Source organism: Sturnira hondurensis, unplaced genomic scaffold (genome assembly GCF_014824575.4).
Source record: "Sturnira hondurensis isolate 20B ecotype Veracruz unplaced genomic scaffold, ASM1482457v3 Scaffold0014436, whole genome shotgun sequence".
NCBI lineage: Eukaryota > Metazoa > Chordata > Mammalia > Chiroptera > Phyllostomidae > Sturnira > Sturnira hondurensis.
Window position 1 is genome coordinate 270573 of NW_028087067.1, and position 19736 is coordinate 290308.

Here is a 19736-nt window from a genome sequence, read left to right on the forward strand (position 1 = left end):
CAAACAACTTCTCTTGGAACAAAACCTGAAATTGCCAGTATCTTTGAAGACGACTTTTTCAAGCACAGACACATCTTTCTTTACTCACCTTCTCGAGCAGCGAACGCCTGGCTGGCCGAGATGACTTTCGTCAGTTCCGGGTTGTACCTCGTTCCCTCTGGGAAAATCACAAGGTACATCTGCGGAGCACAGAGAAGGTTCAGTTTGTGTGACTTTTTGGTTGGTAACTGTTAGGTCTACTAATGCTAAGAGAGTATTTCCTGTGGAGGGAAAGATGTATTTTCACCTACATAGGAGCTTCCCTTCCAGGAGAACCACCAAAACGCAAAAATTCAAATAAGTGTTAGACAGGCTGTATCCAAAACGCAGTTGGACACCCACTGGTAGGTCAGTCACTGAGAATCTAACATTTGTACTTACACGCTAACTCTCACTCAGCAAAACGTGGCCATGAGATGCTGACACACACAAAGCCTCGATTAATTAATAAAAGAGCTCTCCCCTCTAAGCTCTGCAAAATGACTTTTAAAAAGGTGAAAATTTTAGACAACTGTGTCCCTGAGTACATGTTATTTGAGAAAAACCATGTATACACATGTCAATCTCCACAACATAAAAGGCTGTACGTGCTCACATTTCAAATGTCACACAGCACGGTGCTACAGAGCTTTCATGATGCACCTTTTTTAATCCTCACCCTGGGACATTTTTCATTGCTTTTAGAGAGAGAGGGGGAGATCTACTGGCTGCCTTGTCATACAAGCCCTGACTGGGGATTGAACCTACAGCCTGGGTACGTGCCCTGACGGGTTATCGAACCCGCAACCCTTCAGCATCGGGGACGACCGTCCAAGCAACTGAGCTGCCGGCCAGGGCTGTGATGCATTTCCAGTGATCTGACTGATAAGCCACCGATAAGAGCACCAAACTGGAAGTTCACTAAGTAAAATCAGCCTCAGCCATTATCACACTTACTCCCCCGGGAAAGGCACAGAGGAAACAGTGGACTAAACGGTGAGAACTTCCACCTGACCCTGTCAAATGCACAACACGCAAAAATTAACTAAAGTGGATGACAGACCTGGAGGTAAAACTAAACCATAAAACTTCCGAAAGGAAACGGGGGAGAGCCTTACCCCCTTGGCTTTGTCAAGGAATTCTCAAACAGGAGGTCAGGAGAGAAATCAGCACATCTGACGGAAGGCAAACTGAAGACCTCTGGTCAAGACACCGTTGCCAGTGTGCAGAGGCAGGGAGCAGGCACAGCGGGAGTCCGCTTTCAACAGCTGCACACCGAGGGGCAGCATGGCACGCTGCCCAGCGCCTCGCTCCTCGGTGGTGGGAGGGAACACATCACTGACACGTCCACACCATGCCCTGGAGGAACCCCAAATCAGCACGCTAAGTGGGCCTCTCCCCTCAAAGAGTGCAAACTATGTGACTCCATGCATGTGAAATTCTGGAAAACACAACTAATCCGTAACAACAGAGAGCGAGCCAGTGACTCCCCTGGAGCAGGATAGGCTCGAAGAAGCACGAGGACACCGTGGGGTGACGGGCACACGCTCCTCGCCCCGACTGTGTGGACGCTCTCACAGGTGTGTGCAAAGAGCGAGGCTCATCAGATTCTCCAGAGGAACTACCTGCAGCTCACTGCACACCCACCACTGCACTAGTAAGACTTCAAAAATTAAACAAGTTTCTTGTGCTGTGTTGTCACAAATGACAGAAGTTCCTCCTTTTTGAAGCTGAAAAATACTCCACTGTACGTATACATAGACTGTATTTTCTTTATCCACTCATCTGCCCATGGACACTTAGGGTGTTCCCGTTGTCTTGGCTGCTGGGAATGTTACTGCAATGAACAAAGGGATTCAGGTAACTCTTCAGAACACTGTGTGTGTGTGTATGTGTGTGTGTGTGTAAATACGAGGTCTGTCCAGAAGGTGCCCAGCCATGCACTCTGAAAAAGAGAGACCTTTATGGAAGAAGATACAAGACAGAAGAAACACAGAGGACAATAACGCCTCAGTCCCCTTCACAGTAGGCACCTTGGGACCTCACAGAGTTCTCCCAGCCACTATCAGCTGCCCTGTCATATTTTTCTTGAATCTCATCAAGGGTCTGAAATCTCTTCCCTTTCAAAGGTGATTTTAGCTTAGGGAAAAGCCAGAAGTCTCAGGGCGCCAAATCTGGGCTGTAGTGGGGCTGAGTCACCTGGGTGACTTGGTGTTTTATCAAAAAACTCTGCACGAGACATGGTGCATGAGCAGGTGTGTTGTCGTGATGAAGCTGCCAGTCACCACTTGCCCATAGCTGTGGCCTCTGAATCATCTGAATAGTTTCCAGAGGAATGATCAAGCTTAACACAAAATTTGATGCATATTCGTTGCTTTGCTCACTCCGTCATTTTGAAAGTGACAGCCACACAGTGCACCTGCTCACTCAATGGCGTCTACCACCCCCACTGACTCGTACAGTGAAGCCGTCATTATTCATGCCTGCACATTCCAGTCCACTCTGCTTGGCTGCCAGGTCACATGGATGTCACGCAAACCGTTCTCGTTGTATTAACAGTGGCTGGACTCTTTCCCGGACAGACCTTGTCATGGGCCCAGAAGCAGAACCGCTGAAGCACATGGCAGGTGGCTCCGGTTTTCATCTTCTGAGGTCGCCGCCTGCTGTTTTTCCTGACGACGACACCGTCTACACCCCACCAACCGCATCTAGGGGTTCCCTTTACTCCACATCCTCTCCACCATCTGTCATCGTTTGCCTTTTTGATCACAGCCATTCTAACAGGTGTGAGGGGACACGTCACTGTGCTCGTGACCGGCATTTCCCTGATGATAATGATGCAGAGCACCTTTCATGTACCTGCCGGCCCTCCGTATGGCTTCTTTGGAGAAATACCTATCCAAGGTCTTTGCCCATTTCTGAGTGATCTGCTTTCTTGCTGGTGAGTGGGTGACTTGCTGACATACTGTGGAAATTAACACCTCATGGGACACGTGCTTCACGAACACTCTCTCCCTTTACATAGTAGCTTTTCCATTTGGATTTTGTAAATCTAAAATTATTCCAAGCATCAAAGTAAGTTAACAAATAAAAACAGGAGGCTCTCATCTGGGATACAGAATGCTACAAGCACATTGCTCCCAAGCCCAGGACACCAGTGAAGCGCTGGAAAGTCTGCAAGCTGAACCCTTCGGGGAGGTCAGGTTACAAGACAGCCCTGATGGAAAGACAGCCGGAGAGAACGTCCGTAGGTAAAAACCGAACACCAGGGCATGCGGTCAGCTGACTGGAGAACTCTTCCTTCTTAAGTACGGGCCCCAGAGAGAGGAAAAGACAACAAGAGAGCAGAAGCGGGGAGGGGGACAAGGGAGGAAGAAAGAAGAGGGCCTGCACCGGGAGGCAAGGTCCCCGGCAGCAGGAGGACTACCCACGTGGGCACGGGCGAGTAGGTGCACACGGCCGTGCTGGCCTGGTGGGGGGCGGGGGGCACCTTGGCATCTAAGAGAACAGCGAGACTCTTTGGCCGGGGCAAAGAGATGTGAAATAATATTTACGCTGAATGATTCTTTGCTTGTAGATACTGGTACTGTTTAGGCTTTTCAAAGAACTCAGCAACACGAGCAGTCTCAATTTACACTTGGGGGCAGAAAACAGCTGCTTCTCCCAGAACACCCCCGACACCAAAGACATCGGGTCTTGCTCCTAAGTGGGCCAAGGGGTAAGGTGACAGGGGAGCCCTGCTTACTGTTTATAGACCGCGGCCGCCAGCGCTCTCCCTGTCACTCCTCACAAGGCCCGCACCAACAGCCCCCCCGCCAGGACCGCGTGGCCTGCAGCTGCCTGTCTGACGACCCGAAGCCACACCCGCCTGGGTCCGAGGGCTCTGGCCGCCCTCACACACTCTGAACTGCCGTCCTCCCACCTGGAAGGTGTATTTGCAGAGCGGCCCTGACGCGCTCACGAAAGCCTGAGCCTGGCGCGAGGGCCGGGCGGGCGCAGGGTCTCACCGGAGTGCCGGCGCGGGTGTAGCTCTGCAGCTTCCTCCTCATCTCCTGCTGGTCGAACCTGGCGCTCCTCCTGACGTAGACGCCGCCGTGCTGCGCGAGAGAGGGAGAGGCTGACCACCAGGACGCCCGGCAGTGAGACAGAGCATCGCGTTTCGGGAACTAAACTAAATGCACATTCCACTGTCAGCAACTAAAGAACATCAGCTGAAAAGTCTCTCGTGTTTCGACAGAAATGAAACTGCACGTTCTATCAGAAAGTACGCGCACATTTACTTCTGTTGGCAATTAAAACAAAGGTGCGTTCTTAAAAATACAGTTTTAAAGTCAAACACTCATCACAGACGCACCTCAGTCCCAGCTCTTCCCTAAGTACCGCATCCTCGGCCCTGACCCGACCCCCGACCCCGGACGGGTTTATGCGGCACTGACTGCTCTGCACTGAGGCCCGCCCCCCACTTTCACGTTGGGAATCCAACACGCGCTGTGACGGTGTTGGGGCAGGGCCTTCAGGGAAGAAACTGAGGTTCCCTGTGGTCCTGAGGGTGGGGACTGCCTCGTAGGGACTGTGCCCCGTAGGGACTGTGCCCCGTAGGAAGAGGTCGGGACACAGACCCGTGCACGCTGGCGCCTCTCCACCCGGGCCACTCCCAGGCAGGCCCAGCCCAGAGCGCACTGCGGCTTGCGCCTCTCCTCCTCCACCCGCTATTAAAGTCTTATTAACACGCACGTCTTCCATACAGACTTTACACTTCATACTTAAAAAGTTAAATATCAGATCATTTAGTCAGGAGAGGATTAGAAAAATGCTAGTAATTCCTTTCTGAACATAGACTATTTTTAATAAAGTTAAGTGCAAAATTTAGCGGAAGGTATATTTATGCCCCGCAGAGTGCTTGCCCCCAAACCCTTCCTGAGTATCACGAGCCCATCACACAGAGTTCCGTGACCTGAAGGTCACTACGTAATTCTGAAGGGCATTCTAGGATGTCATTGATACTTCAAATGACACATGATGAGGATTAGCTCTGTACTCGGTCCTCGTGGGAAGTGCCACACATATAAAGCTACTTCTTTATGTCCCCAGCAGTAATGACTCCTCTTAGTAGTTTTATACAGTACATAACTGTCTATCAAATTCTATGCTGTTAAAGTTTCCTATGTGTTTGATTTTTGTACATTGGCATTTTGCTATTTAATTTCACTATCTGGGTAATCAGACATGTCCATAAATATACACTATTAAAAACCCGAAACAGCCTTGGCCAGGTGGCTCAGTCGGTTACAGCGCTGTCCCAATAAGCCAAGTGCGTGGGTTCGAGCCTGCTCAGGGCACACACAAGAATCAACCAATGAATGCAGCAGTAAGTGGAACAACAAGTCCGTGTTTCCCTCCCCCCACTCTTCTCCCTCTAAAAATCAATAAATAAAATTTGTTTAAAAGTAAAAATCCTAAATTACTTCAATTTAGAAAAAGCTACTAAACTCATACAAGCAATCCCTCCAGCTCATACACTTCTATCAAGAGCTCGCTCGATGTGAAACTCTGCACCTTTCATGAGCAGACACACACAAGAAAGCATGGGAAAGGCACCTGAGAGAAGTAGCAGCCGTACATGGGGAGCCACTTCAACCCGTCCTTCAGCACGTAGCGCACGTGCCCGAGCGCGCCCTGCCGCACGGCCAGCATGTTGGCGACGATCCAGTCCACTGCGGAGACAGAGCCCGGTCAGCGGCCTCACCCGGCGCGGAAACACACGGTCTCCTCACAACACTCGGCAAGGAATATGCTCGGAAAACATCATGATCAGAATTTTAAATGACTTTACATCAACACACTTCAAAAATAAAAATCCTGAGGTTTTTCATTTGTTTTGTTGTTGTTGTTTAGGTGTTTTGTCTTGCTTCTCCCATTTCCTGGAAGGCTTTTTATGTCATGAGCCAGATGCAAAGGTTGCAAACAATTGTAAGAACCCCAAAGCAGCATGTATCGGAACAAAGCTTCTCCAGTTCCCAGTCCCGAAAACGAGACAGAATGGTGAGCAAACAACTGGTTACAGGCCCCGGTCAAGCGCACAGCGAACACTGCAACCCACCGCGCGAGCACCGAAGGCGAGGGCCTGCCCCTGGGAGCCTCGGGGCCCAGCACCTGCACAAGCGGCTGGAAGCGCCACTGCTGCTCACCCGGTCCCAGGCAGGGACGGGCCAACTAAGCAGCAGGTCACGACACAGTGGGTAGCAAAAGCAAGCAGAAGGAGGCAGGAGTGAGTTTATTCCAACAGGAAATGGTAGAAGGCAATGAACCGCTAATGGATCTTTCACACAAGTTCGGAAGAGGGAACCTGCCCTCAGTGAGAACCAGGAGCCAGCAGAGTGCAGAGGATGAGGCCCAGGGGACCCGCTGGGGGGGGGGGAGGGAGGGGAATGAAGTGACACGAAGGGGCAGCCATCAGGGTCTGGACATCCCGGGAGCTGATGTGAACGGAGGTGGCTGCAGACTGGCCGGGACCCTGGGAGGAGCGGAGGTGACGAGACTGGACTAGGAGGGGGGTTGTCTGGTAACTGTGGGTGAGCTGGAGGACGGGACCCTTGGAACAAAGTGATGAGACTGTAAAAGGAACACAGTCCTAAGATCACACTGTACAAGGTAAAATCGAGGGGAAATGTTTAAAAAATACAAAACAAAGAGTTTTATTTCATTCATCCTGTATGAAATGAAAGCCGAGAAATTTAAGGGGTTACAAGAATGGTTTAACCAAAGGGGGTGGTTTCCACAATTACAGGGTAATTAACTCTCAACTGTGACAGGAAGGTGCAGAGATGTAGCCCATTTCAACACTAAGTTATCCTTTTGGAAAAATACTGTATCAATCATTACAGTTGTCTTTTTACACCTCTCAGCCATTTGCAAGGTTTATGTCAGCCATGAGGATTTAAGAATTGCGATGCTTGTCAAGATAAATTCGATGACAGCACCCTTCCAGTAGTGATGCCTGGTGGTCAGCGAGCCCCCCGTGTCCACGGGGAACACCTCTGCCAGGGAGCTGCCGCCTGTGGCTGCCCTAAGGATGGAACCTCCTCCCAACACCCTGCCGGTGCCCTCCCCTTGCGCTCGCACCAACTGCACCCTCACTGCTGGGGACCCCCCTTTCTCGCCACACCCTGGCAACTGGGCACGCGAGTCCGGTGTAAGTGCACCTGACGTGAATCGATGCTGAAGCAAGTGTGAGAACAGGGCCTGGTTTCCAGGCGGAAAACAAGAGTTGGTTGGTATCTTTTCCTGCCACAATTACTTTTAAAGTCTGGAGAAATTTTTACAGTGCACTTTTATATTAAAATGTGCATGGACACATTACGGCCTAGGATGCATCTTCCAAATGCTTTGAAGAGAAAGTGTGACATTTTAAATACATGTCCTATTTGTGATGAACTGTCCTGGGTTATGCCCTTAGTCTTCAAAAATTTGAGTGGAAACATTTAAGAACTAACCTAAATGGCCAAGAGAGACAAGCTTTGTGTCATCAATCTCTGCTCCTCGAATATCTTTTTCACTTTTGCTGTTTATTTTCAATGAGGTTTCAAGACAGGAGAGGAGACAAGACACAGCTGAGTTCCTGACAGCTGAGGTGGTAACATACCTCCGTTACAGGAGCACTTACACTTTGTGCCCCGGCACAATGTAAGATACAGAGAACTGTGGCTGCATAAGGATTTTTCACGCAGGTCCTGCAGGGCAGAGCACTGTCTGCTTCACATGGAAGACAGGAGGAGCGGCAGGAGGCGAGGAGGCAAGACAAGCCTTCCCGGTCCGCGTCCCGGTGTGACAAGTCCCGAACTCACGAGGGCGCTGTGGAGTCCAGAGACTGCGCAGGGAGGTCTGGCCCGCCCGGCCCACGACCTCCGGGAGACTGGGGGCCGGCTGCACAAACTGCCTGAAACTCGGGCCAGGGGCCACTGCTCACACCTGAGCAGCAGGGCTCAGGGAGGCTAAGTGACCTGCCCACTGTCACACAGCCGGTTGCAAAACAGCAAATAACCAGGGTCTCTCTGACCCCATAGCCCACGCCTCTGAGTCACCATCTACTCACCACACAGGTTGTCAGTCAAGAAAGATGACCCCCAAAGCAGGAAGAGCGTTTCACGAGACCAGTGAGGCAACTAGAGGCCAGAGCAGGAAGGCATCAGTGCCGCTGCCCTGCTGACTCCTGCCCTGCTGACTCCGGAGAAAAATAAGGCGGCAGGGACTGAGAATACAGGGAGCAAGGGCAGTGGCGAGGAAACAGGGCGAGAGCGCACCGAGAGCCGTCAGCTCTCAGCGAGGCCGGGCAGAGACTCGGACGCTGGCTGGCCCGGAGGAGGGTGAGCTGGGAGGCCCACGGGGAACAGCGGCCCTTGAAATGCGCCTTCTGCCACTCACAGCTGCAGGTCCTCAGCTGTGATGGAGAACACCTCCTGGCGGCTTTGGGAAGGGCCCCTGCACACAACGGGCCAGCGAGTGACCCGAGCCCACGGAAAAGCTCTAGGGGCCTCTGGAGCCTAAAGCCAGAGGACAATTTCTCTGTGCCCTCAGTTCTCCTTTTTCCTGGAAAAGGCTCCAAATCTATCATATGGGGGCGGAGGTTGGGGGGGGCAAGGGTGGGCTTCCTGGTGTTAGGGAAACCAACAATCAATAAATAATAGTACAAGGAGGAACTAGGAACTGGGTGTTTTGTGTACCACACTGTAAACCTACTTTTGCCCCACCCAGGATTCTGACTGAGGCGTGCAGTTCTCAAGCGATTTAATATCACGACCTAGTTATGCTCCTAGGTTATGGGCCTTTAAAGGTATTCAACACGCCCTTCTCAGCCCTGGCCCTAGAAAGGCGGCCTCAGAGAAGGGCGAGGCCAGGACTGGGTCACCGCTCCCCAGCAGGACACAGGACTTACTACGCTCAGTTCTCTAGGTCCTTGGCAGCTGGAGCTCACCAATTCCTTCCCGCCCCAAACACAGGAGGAGCACGTTAAAGGCCTGCCCTCCCCCAGAGCCTCCCCAGGAGTCCGCACTGGGAGTGAGGGGTGCGAGGGCCAGCATGTGGTGAACACAGCACCAGCAGCTGCGGCTGTGCCACTGTCCCCATGACCTCCCCCCACCGCCCCACACTGACACCATGGCCCTCAGAACAGAACTGTGTCTCCACCGAACCCCGGACCAAGGGCAGTGGGCCAGGAACGTAAACGAGAAATTCATTTAAGAAAGAATCCTGCTGAACAGAAAGAAAGCCGTAGAGATGAATGAACCAGCAGCTCAACACGAAGGGAGTCTGGGCTCTCCGGAGCCAGGGCTGCCCTGGCAGAGATACGCCACGGCGGCAGGCCAGGGAGGGCGAGCGCGGTGAGCAGTAGAAGCCCCCGTACGTCTGGAGAAGCATCAGAGTGCAGCACGCAGTGAGCCTACTTCCTAGGCCGAGTGAGAGGCAGGCACCGGCTGGAGGGCTGGCTGCTGTGCGGAAGCTGGGCCTGAAGAACTGGGACCCCTGAGCCCGTCACACTGACGAGGTCTGCAGAGCACAGACACCTTGGCGTTCCCACCAACGCTGTGGCGCTACACCCGTCCCGAAAACCCAGAAGTGGTCACTGAGGCGCTGAACTGAAAAAACACGCACTCCCACTGCTCCCACTCCCTTTGCTGTATTTGCAGTCCAGGCAGAAAGAAGCAACTGGGTCACGAAGCAGCGCGGCTGCTGGGCGAGCGCCAGCGTCAGCCTCGGGTCTCCGTGGCTTTCCACCCAGGCAATGCCACTGGGCGGGGGGTTTATGTCCTGTTTACTTATTTTTTAAAGACTTTACGTATTATTTTTAGAGAGGGGGTGGGGGGAGAGCAACATTGATCAGCTGCCTCTCACACACCCTGAACAGGGACGGAGCCCACAACCCAGGCTTGGCCCTGACTGCGAATGGAGCCCGCGACCTTGCGCCTCGCACCTTGCAGGCCAGCGCCCAACAAACTGGGCCACGCCAGTCACCGCGGTCAGGTTGTTGTCAACTTCCAACTTCTGGGCATTACAATTTTTAAAGGGAAAATGAAATTTAGGAAGTGTGCGTCGAAAGCAGTCCCAGGTTTGACAAGCATGAAGTGGGATTTTGTCTAAACCAAAAGCACTGTAACCAGTGTGAACGTCTGGGTCCTGGCCCTGCACTCTGTTCCACGGGAGGTCGCCCCTGGGGACACGGGGGAGTGGTCACGGGACTCTGTATCTGCCAATTCCTGACAATCTGGGATTGTTACCCAGTAGGAGAAGTTTAAGAGGCACTCTGACCTAATTTAAGGTATACACTGTACTTTATGGGGGACCGGAGTCCTCTGTGACTCTTCTGACAGAGTAATAGGGCTGTGATTAAACCAAAGCCCCTGCAGAGGCAAAAGGAACTGCAGACATTGGAAATCAACGCTGAGCTGACCACTCACATGTCAAACTTTCTGCAGCTTCAGCCGAAACTACAGCGTATCCACAGCGGGGCCCCCCAGCCCCACACCCAGGAACACAACGGACAAAAGGAAGAACACGCAGACTCTTTAAAGAACTATTCAAACACAGAGAAAAAAAGAAAGAAACAGGTCATTGACACCCATCAGAGGGAAAAGGTAAGAACAGGACGATTCATAGTAAAAATCACAGAAATACAAGGTCATGTATAACATATGCATTAAAAATTCATGTTTAAACAATAACAAAGTTTTTCATTTAAATATATAAGAACATTACTTTGAATGCCCACATTTTGTGTAGAAAAACCTAAGTTTCACACAAATGAAATACAAACCTGTGCATTGATGATTTGCTAAATATATTATATTTTCTTTATTTTTTGGCAAATCTCCATATAGCAATATCTAAAAGATAAAACAAAAAGAAGCATTACTTTGGTGTTTTAAAGCATGCACTCCTGTAACACACTAAATAGGAGGTCGGAAATTGACACACACACGACGTCATGGTTATTTCCAATCATGATTCCCACCACAACTCAGACTTTTCTCCGGAGTCTCAGAGAGCACACAGTCAAAAAGGAAGGGTGGACCCTTTCTCGGAGGAGAGCCCACCCGCGTTTCCCTGAGGGCACACGCTCTGGAGCAAGCCCGGCCTCTCCCCTCCCCCCCCAACAAGGCAGGCAGTTTTCCCAAGCTCCACGGGCCCTCCCGCTGTCCCTGCACCCCATTTCCTGTGCCCACGCAGCCCCACTGGCTCCCTTCTTCCACCCCTGCGACTTTTCACATGAACTTTTGCTTGTTAAGTCAAGAGTAGCTGAGTGTAGGACAGGCTAATGGTCACACGGAGAAACACAATGACTGGTGTTCCCCAGAGTCCCCATCTCTGCTCCGAAGCTGTGCCCCTTGCTCTTCAGGGAGCCGTGGCACAGTGGAAGGGACAGTGTGTGCGCTACAGCTGCATGGAGACACGCTGCACAGCGGATGCGACCCAGCAAGCTGCACGGGAAAGGCCAGCTGGGCCGCGTGAAGTCCAGGAGGAGGGTCCACGTGCAGGGAACACAGTTGGGGAGCAGCAGCATGCAGGCCGCTACCCCCATTTCATCTCTTTCCTGGGCCCCAACGCACACAGAAATGTCACCACCACTGAAACTTGCATGACTCCTCTCCTGTTAATCTGTCTCTTGTCTGGTTAATTCGCAGGCCCCACCACAAACCTAGGAAGGCAAAGGGCACACTCCTCCTCCCCTACTCGGCGAGGCACTCGTCACTGAGAGCACGGGCTCCAAAGGCTCTACTTGACATGGTTTTGTCTTCGTTTCAATGGGCACCTGCCTCGGTGGGGATGGGGCCCAGAGAGGAGGAAGGAGCAAGTGTGAGGCCAGGGTCCTGGCGCGGCCACCTGGGCGTCTGTCTGCAGGTGCGAGGCCACTGTGGGCAGTGGGGAGAAGAGCCTGGCACCCTGAGCGCCCTGTCCCAGAGGCGCCTGCTGGCTCGAAGCCGGAGGATGGGCGGTCAGGGCCGGCTTAGCCCACTGGCAGCCCTGGGGCAGGAGCTTCATGCCCCAGACTCCCGGGGAGGCGGTGTCTGCGGGGGTGGGCAGTGGAGGAGGGGTCACTGTGTCTGGGCTGCAGCGAGGCCACAGGTTTTATAGAAAGCAGCTGCTTGTTCAGACCTGATCGCGATGAGAAACACCCCTGGCTGGGCCTGTTCCAAGCTCCTCACTTGGCAAAGTGCACACTCCTCACTTTCGAGAAGGGCAAACTGCAGCTTCAGTGGGTGGCCATGCTGCAAGACGCCGTCACGCAGCCGAGTTTCCATCCACTTGGTCCAGAAGGACCGACTGGCTGGGTGGGGCCAGGCACGTTTATGGAACGGCTCGGTTGCAGCCTTCCTGGTGCGTGGCTTGGACCTGGAACCCGGGCACGGCCTTGCCACGGGAGCCTGAGCTGAAGGAAGCACATGGCCTGGCTCCTCACCTGAGACATGACCGCCCCCTCCGGTGACCCTAACCAGGCTGCAGGGTGCCTGGGACAGTGCCCGGGGCACAGCAACTGCCTGGACGAAGCCACTGCTGCTGTGTCGCTCTCCAGCAGAGTGGGGTTTTTACTCAGAACTGTGTTTGGTGTCCGACTATGCAGAAGTGCAGCTACAAAGAATTCCAGTTTGAGTGAGACTGCACATACAACTCGCACTGTGCTCACAATCATCTGGAACACACGTTTAAAGGTTGCACTGCCAATGAAACGGATCGCAGGAACCCACTGCAAGGAACCCACTGCAAGGTTTCCACCGTGACACACACGGAGGCCGCAGTCACTTTCTACCGCGTCCAAAACCTGCCACTGACCCGGAAAACAAAGGTGCCCCCGAAACCAGGTCAAACGCACACACAGGCACTGGCCTCGCAGCAGAGCACACAGGCGCCACCAGCCGCTCCTCAGGGGGACCTGACAGAGCACTGAGCTCCCGCACGCCTCACAGGCCTGCGCCACAGGGTGCGCATCTCAGCCCGCAGCCTGGCCTGCTGTCTCAGGCGGGCTCCACGCGGAAGGCGCCGGGAGTGGGGAGCCGCCACTCCGGGGGACACGCGGTGTGGCAGGGAATGGGAGTGCCACCCAGGCCCTCACGCCACGGCCCACACTCTCTCAAACGTTACAGGACTCTTCTCTGCCAAAATTCCAGATAAAAAAGGTTAAATGAGAAGGCTTCTCATGTATTAGGAGCTTATATATTTTCACTCTGAATACTCACCAAAAGAGACAAGAAACTAGGGAGTGATATAAAATTTAAAACTGACATAAAAAACTTTTCCTACAGAAAACACACCTAGAACGGGAGTGAAGCAGGAGCCAGGAGACTGGCCTGCCGGGGCAGGGGGCGGGGCAGGCTGACCCAGGGAAACCCGCCCAGGGAAGGGGCACTTGGAGCCCCCACCCGACGCCTGTACTCCCTGAGTTCCCTGTCCTTTTCTCCGTTTTGGAACTGACTTCTTTCTGCACTGAAGCATGTGCCATTTAGGGTGGAAACTATTTTGTCCAGGTGAAATGCTAGCACCCAGCACGTGCTTAGCACTCAACGTGACCTCCTTCCCAGGTATGGCCACCTCATTTTCTTACACTTCTGGAATTCTAACCCAGAACCAGACCAGAGTGGAGCTACCTGCCTCAGGTCACTTGCAGTCTCTCTCTCAGACACACGCACACGCGGGTGTGCAGCCCCCAAACTACCCACGCAACGCTCACCCACTAGGGACACAGTGCCAGTTCCTAGAGACACGAAGGAAACATAACAAGCCCAAGAGAACTGCACTGGTTCAAAACTGCCAACTGTGCGAGTCCTCACTGGGGAGCAGCGAAGGTTTCTCCCTGCACTGCTGGGGGCCCGGGACCCCCTCTGGCCACCACAAGGTCTCCTTGTGGGGGTGGAGCTCATAGCTCTCCCTCCTTTACCTAAGTGAGGGGTGCGATCAGACTCACTACACCTGTAGACCCTGTTATAGCAAAGCCTGTCCACTAGTAAGGCCATTCAAGCCCTGCCCTTGGAAGTGATATTCACCGACTTTTGCACAGATGCAGACCAGGACCCCCGTAGACGGCCCTGCCCTTTTGCTACAAGGAGAAAAAAACAAGCAGTTCTCCCTTTGTTGCCACCCCCGAGGGTTGCAGTCTGGTAAAAGGGAACACAGATGCATTACTGTGTGCTAACATCACTCGCACATCTGCTAATGTCACACAGAAGCGACCCCCACACTGGAGATGGGAGAGGCCACGGCCTACCGGGGAGGAGGGAGGGCAGGGCAGAGATGGCCGTCCAGGGGCGCCCTGCTGGGAACGTGCTGGTGCTGGTAATCTGGGAGGGGGAAGGGTGCCGGTGGGGAGCAGCATTTGGGGCAGAGAGAGACCAACGAAGGGCAAATCTGGCCAGGGCAGAACCGAGGAGGCTTCATTCTTATCCCCTTATCAGCAGAGAACCTCCTGCCCCTAAACACACCAGGCTGCTTCCTCCTGTTCACAGTCTAGTCACAGCCGCTTCACAAGCCTGTGCAAAGCCTTTCTCTTTGGGTCACAATACTAACAAACACACACTCTGACGTCAGTATTACCACCTGTCTCCGTTGCCCATGTTTCTGGTGTAAGCACCTTGAGAGAGGGGATCTCGTTCCCACCCGCGCCACCTCACCACCTGGCAGAGCGTCCGCAGAGAATCGACCCTGAAGCCAGACTGCCTTGGACTGAATCCTGGCGTGGCCACTGAACCCAAAGCCCTTTGTGCCTCAGTTCTCCCATCTGCCAAGTGGGGAGAACGGTGCCACCTGGTAGAGTGGGGTGACACACATCGCAGGACAGGCCGGGACCCAGGGTTCTCCGCATTCTGTGCTCGCCTGCTGTCTGCTACCTGCTCTTCCCTGATGCCCAGGAAGCCCTGCAAACTGGTTCTTCAGAGCACCAGGCGAATGCCACTCGCTCAGGGCAGCTTCCCAGGCCCCAGTCCTCCCCCATGGGGCTGACACCCTCGCCCCACACAGTGCACTTTCCCTTTCTTGTGGTGCCCTGTCCCACTAGATGTCACTGAGCTGTGTTAGGGCCGAGGCCTTGTCCCTGTTTTTCTTCCCTGTACCTGGCAGTGCCCGGCACAGGGCCTAGAACAAGGTGCCCACGCCGGTGCCAAGGGAATGAACGAAGGGCAGGTTCTAGGGATTCCTCAGTGATGTTATTACTTAGTTTGGGGCTGTCTGTCAATATCTACCTCTGATTAAGAACCACAGTCCAATAAGAAAATAGTAAAGGAAAAATTAAATTCTAATTCCATTTAAGAAGAGTCAACTCTCAGTGTATTTTGCTCCACAAAATCAAGCAAATTTATGAGGCAAAATAAACTATGTGTGTAGAACCCTCCGCCACTATTTTACAAAGTGGCCAGTTCAAACACCAATTATAGGTCAGATTTCACATTTTGTTGTCATAATGTATTACAGTAGCAATTGGGAAAGAGGGAATTAGCGAACAGAGCCATAGAGTAAAACCCACTTTAAAGTCACGTCCAACAGATCTAAGCAGGGCGAGAACGTGACTCTCACGCACACTAGCTGTTGATGAGAAGGCATTCGTCACATCACTGAGCTTCCGGCACAGACACCGAAGGTCAGCTTCGGGTGCACTGCATTGGAAGGAGGGCAAAGAGCAGAAGTTTTTTAAAGAGAAAAGAATTCTGGCAGTAAGAAAAAATAACAGTAACTTTTATCAGCTTCCAAAACATGTTTAAAAGAATTTTCATTATTGGCCTTAGCTATTCCAAGCACTGTCCACACATCCACCTTCACACTGGGGACAGAAACCTATGGCGGAGAAGCCCATCCGTCCGTCCACCCGTCCGTTTGTCCTAGCCAAGGCCTCAGCCAGCAGTCCCCACACTCCATCCGTCTCGCTCCCACGTGGACACCGGCCTCCTCCCCTGTGGGGTGTCCAGGCATCACACACCCAAGCTCCTTCTCTGACCCACACGGTCTCACGACGGTGAACACACCAGCTGCCACTGCATCCACCGAGGTGCGCACAGCAAGCCCTTAGCAGAGAAGTCACACCACCTCCAAGTTCGCAGGTGCTCAGGTCGTTTTGGTATGCGATTGCAAGACGGGAATGTAAGAGTCAAGAATTAAAAAAAAAACACCAGCACATGAATAAGAAGTTGGTTAGTATTACATAGAATAAAGATGGTTCTGAAAATTAGACAACTATTCAAATACTCTATTTGAGGGATATGTGGAGGTTACTTTGAAAATTAGACACTAAAAGCTTATGGGAAATTTTAAAAAAGACTTTATTTACTTTTTAGAGAGATGAGAAGGGAGAGAGAAACAGAGGGAGAGAAACATCAATGAGTGGTTGTCTCTCATGGGCCGCGTACTGGGCACCTGGCCGGAAACCCAGGCCTGTGCCCCAACTGGGAATCAAACCACTGACCCTTCACTTTGTAGGCTGGTGCTCAATCCACCGAGCCACACCAGCCAGGGCAGGACATTATCGTAAAAGTAACCTTGGCATCTAAAACCAGGCTCCCTTTACTTAAGCATGTCAAAGCAAGCAGATACCAAATGCCTAACGAAATAGGGCAAAATGAAACAAGAAACAGCAACAACATAGTGAAGAGGCAGGACTTGGGAGCTGTTATCTTGTGCTTTTAATGATGACCCCAGAAGGTGTGGGGGTTCCCGAGCGCAGACTCCGGAACGTGAACGTCTTTGGAAAAAGGGTCTTTGCAGACTGCTCGTGATTTCAAGTTGAAGAGGTCACCCTGGGTTACCTGGGTAGGCCCAATACCCAATAACAAGTGTCCTTCTAAGAAAGGCGGAGGGACACCTGAGACAGACGAGCAAGAGGCCACGTGACCCCAGAGGCAGAGACTGGAGTGGGGTGACTGCAAGTCAGGGAGTGTTGACAGCCACCAGAGGCTGGAAGAAACAAAGGAAGGGTTCTCTTCCACAGCCTCCTGAGAGCGTGTGGGCCAACTAGCGCCCTGGTTTCCGACACCTGGCCTCCAGAACTCTTAAAGGATAAATTCCGACTGTTTAAGCCACTAAATCGGAGGTGTTTTCTGACGGCAGCCGCAAGCACATAATGCGGTGTTTCAATCGGTGTCCTCCTGCCCCACAGACAGTGAAAAGGTATGTTCTAATTGTCAGTGGGTCTCAAATTAAGACACGGACTCATAAAACTTAAAATTCCAAAGGAATAAACAGTGAAGAAGGCACCCAGTTGCCTTTCAGCACTAATGAGATTCTAGGAGCACCTACACAGGTAAGTTATAAACAGTAGTTTCAGCAACACCAGTTGAAAGGATGTCTGATGGCCTCGAGTATGATTCGAAAGTTCACCTAATGTTGGTCCCATGGGGAAGTTTGTTAGGAATCCTAGAACTGAGGACCCAAAGGTCATCAACAGATTAACTTCCATGTGCTGAGAACTCAGAAGTCTCTACTGAACAGGGCATGGGGTAAGAGACACAATTTCAGAAAGCTGGCCAAATTTTACAATTGCTTTTTAAAGCACCAAGCTTTACAATTGCTTTGCTAAACACCAAGCACTTCAATGACACATTGTACATACTGCTGTATGGAACGTGTTACATTCTTTTAACAAAACATAAAATATCCCAGCACAGGGAGAATTACCTTTCTGGGCGGTAACAGACATTGTCGCAAGTTCTGAGTCCAGGCCAGCTGTCATATGTGAAGTTAAAGACTTAATCATGATAAAACCATACATTTAGATACATGTGAAGAGCACAGGGGGAAACGATGGCCTTCATCAGTACACAATTTAAACGAGGCCCGTTTTCAAAGCCAACTCCCAGGAAAGTATTTTCTGGCAGGGCAGTCTCTCTCCCTCTCCTGGTGAACACAGAATCTGGTTTCAGCGGAGACCCGGCTTCTCCTAATTCCCTGCCCGCCAAACCACCTCCACCTGGGGCAGACTGGGTCCTCGGGGACTGACACCAGCGCCAAAAGTCAAAACAGGAGCCGGATGACTGGCAGCGGGGTGAAAACAGTTGCTTTGGTAGGTAAGAAAAGACAGAGCAGAAAGGCACCCACCCAAAAAAAGGCCATCCCATTCCCTCCGCACCACTAAACCAAGAATAGAAAAAAATAGGAGCAATTGACTCTAGCAATAAGCTAGAATCAAACTCTTTGTTTCCAAACTGGAAGATAAAAGAAAAATTCACAATTGTTATTTTGTATGAGATTTCAAAGAACCCAATAAACAAATTTAATCTACACATCCAATCTCCATAGAGAAAGAGAGACTGAAACAAAAAAGATCAGCCACACATTTAAGCCAAGTTGGCAAGAATTTTATCTACGGCAAGGCTTCTACAGTAACAAATGTATTCATTTCCTCGCCCAGCTTTCTCTGGATAGGAAGGCAAAACAAAGTTGCATTTCTTGTCCAAACAGTAACAACTTGTTTCAAGAGAAGGTCTCGTCTCCGATTTTTCAAAGCGCACTTCTGAGCTTACACATGACCACCTTCGCACAGCAAACGCCCCAAACTGTCCACTGCTTGCCCTACTTCCCGCTGACCCACGCTCCAAGTCGCAGGGGTACAGCCGGGGAAGAGGGGCGGGGACCCCACTGGTAGCTCAGAGCAAGGTAGCTCCAGCTTCCCAGCGAACCTGGGATCTCTGCAAGGAGGCACTGGGCCAAAGCCTAGAGTAAGAACCTGAAACTTCCCCCGCCGTGGGAGGATGTGGCCACAGCACGTGCTCTCGGGGCACGCAGCGAGGAGGCACCCCAAAGGTCCCGGCGGGGCTGGCCGGTTCCGAGCCGGGGTGGCGCCCGCGCGCCCACGGGACCCCAGCAGAGAGGGGCGGCAGGGGCGCGCAGAGCCTCACCTGCACCCCAGTGTAATTCTCGAAGAAGAAGAGCACCATGCTCTGGTAGATGCAGTAGAGCCGGTCGTCCACCGCCTGGTAGAAGCGGGCGGGCAGGAGGGCGGAGAGCAGCCGCCAGGCCCCCCAGGCCAGCACGTAGGTGGGGGCCGTGCCGAGCAGCACGGCGGCTGGCAGCACGCAGCGCAGTGAGTACATGTGGAGCACCAGGGACAGCAGCATCTTCCCGGCTCCGCGCGCGGACCGCACCGCCCGCCCCTCCGCGCCGGGCCTCCTAGGGACGCCCCGCGGCCCGCGGCCGGCGGCCAATCACCGGGCCGCGCCCGGCCCCGCCGCCCCCTCACCTCCCCGAGGCCGCACCTGAGACGCCCCGCCCGCGCGGGCCTCCGCCCCCAGCCGCATGGGTCGCGCCGCCGCCGAGGCTGGGCGAGCTGGCGGACGGGCGAGTGTGGGGACCGGCGTGCTGCTCGCGGCCGTGGACAAGGGGACGCCGCCGCCCTCCGGAGCCCCTGGCTCAGGGGCGATCACACCCCATGACCCTATCCCGTCACCCTGTGCCCCTGTCGGGGGCGGGGCTCTGCGGCAACAACAAGCCTCTTGATTGGCTGCTTGTTTCCATGGTCCCCCGTCCGTGCGGAGAACTCGGCAAGAACACGACTCTGGATTGGTCGCCTGCGGCTGACGGTTGACGTGCAACGGCCGAGGGCACATGGGCCCCCCCCCTCCACCCCGGCTCTGGCTTCTGCGCACGCTCTGGAGCTTGACCTCGCTGCGCCTGCGGATGCGAATGGCAGCTACCTGGCTGAGCTGGGTGAGCGTGGGTACCGGCCGGAGGAGGGCTCTGGGCGCGGGTAGTGT

General features: G+C 53.1%; 1 protein-coding gene across 1 annotated transcript in view; it reads right to left on the bottom strand.

Moving 5' to 3' along the window:
- AGPAT5 (1-acylglycerol-3-phosphate O-acyltransferase 5) overlaps nt 1-19444 on the bottom strand; it is a 31919-nt gene extending 12475 nt beyond the window's left edge. Inside the window, exons 1-5 of the mRNA XM_037063371.1 lie at nt 18882-19444; nt 10826-10895; nt 5617-5732; nt 4026-4115; nt 89-179 (exon numbers count right to left, since the gene is read on the bottom strand). Coding sequence (XP_036919266.1) covers nt 89-179; nt 4026-4115; nt 5617-5732; nt 10826-10895; nt 18882-19100 — 586 coding nt within the window. The 5' untranslated portion in view covers nt 19101-19444. The remainder of the gene's footprint in view (nt 1-88; nt 180-4025; nt 4116-5616; nt 5733-10825; nt 10896-18881) is intronic.
- Between the last annotated feature and the right edge of the window lie 292 nt (nt 19445-19736).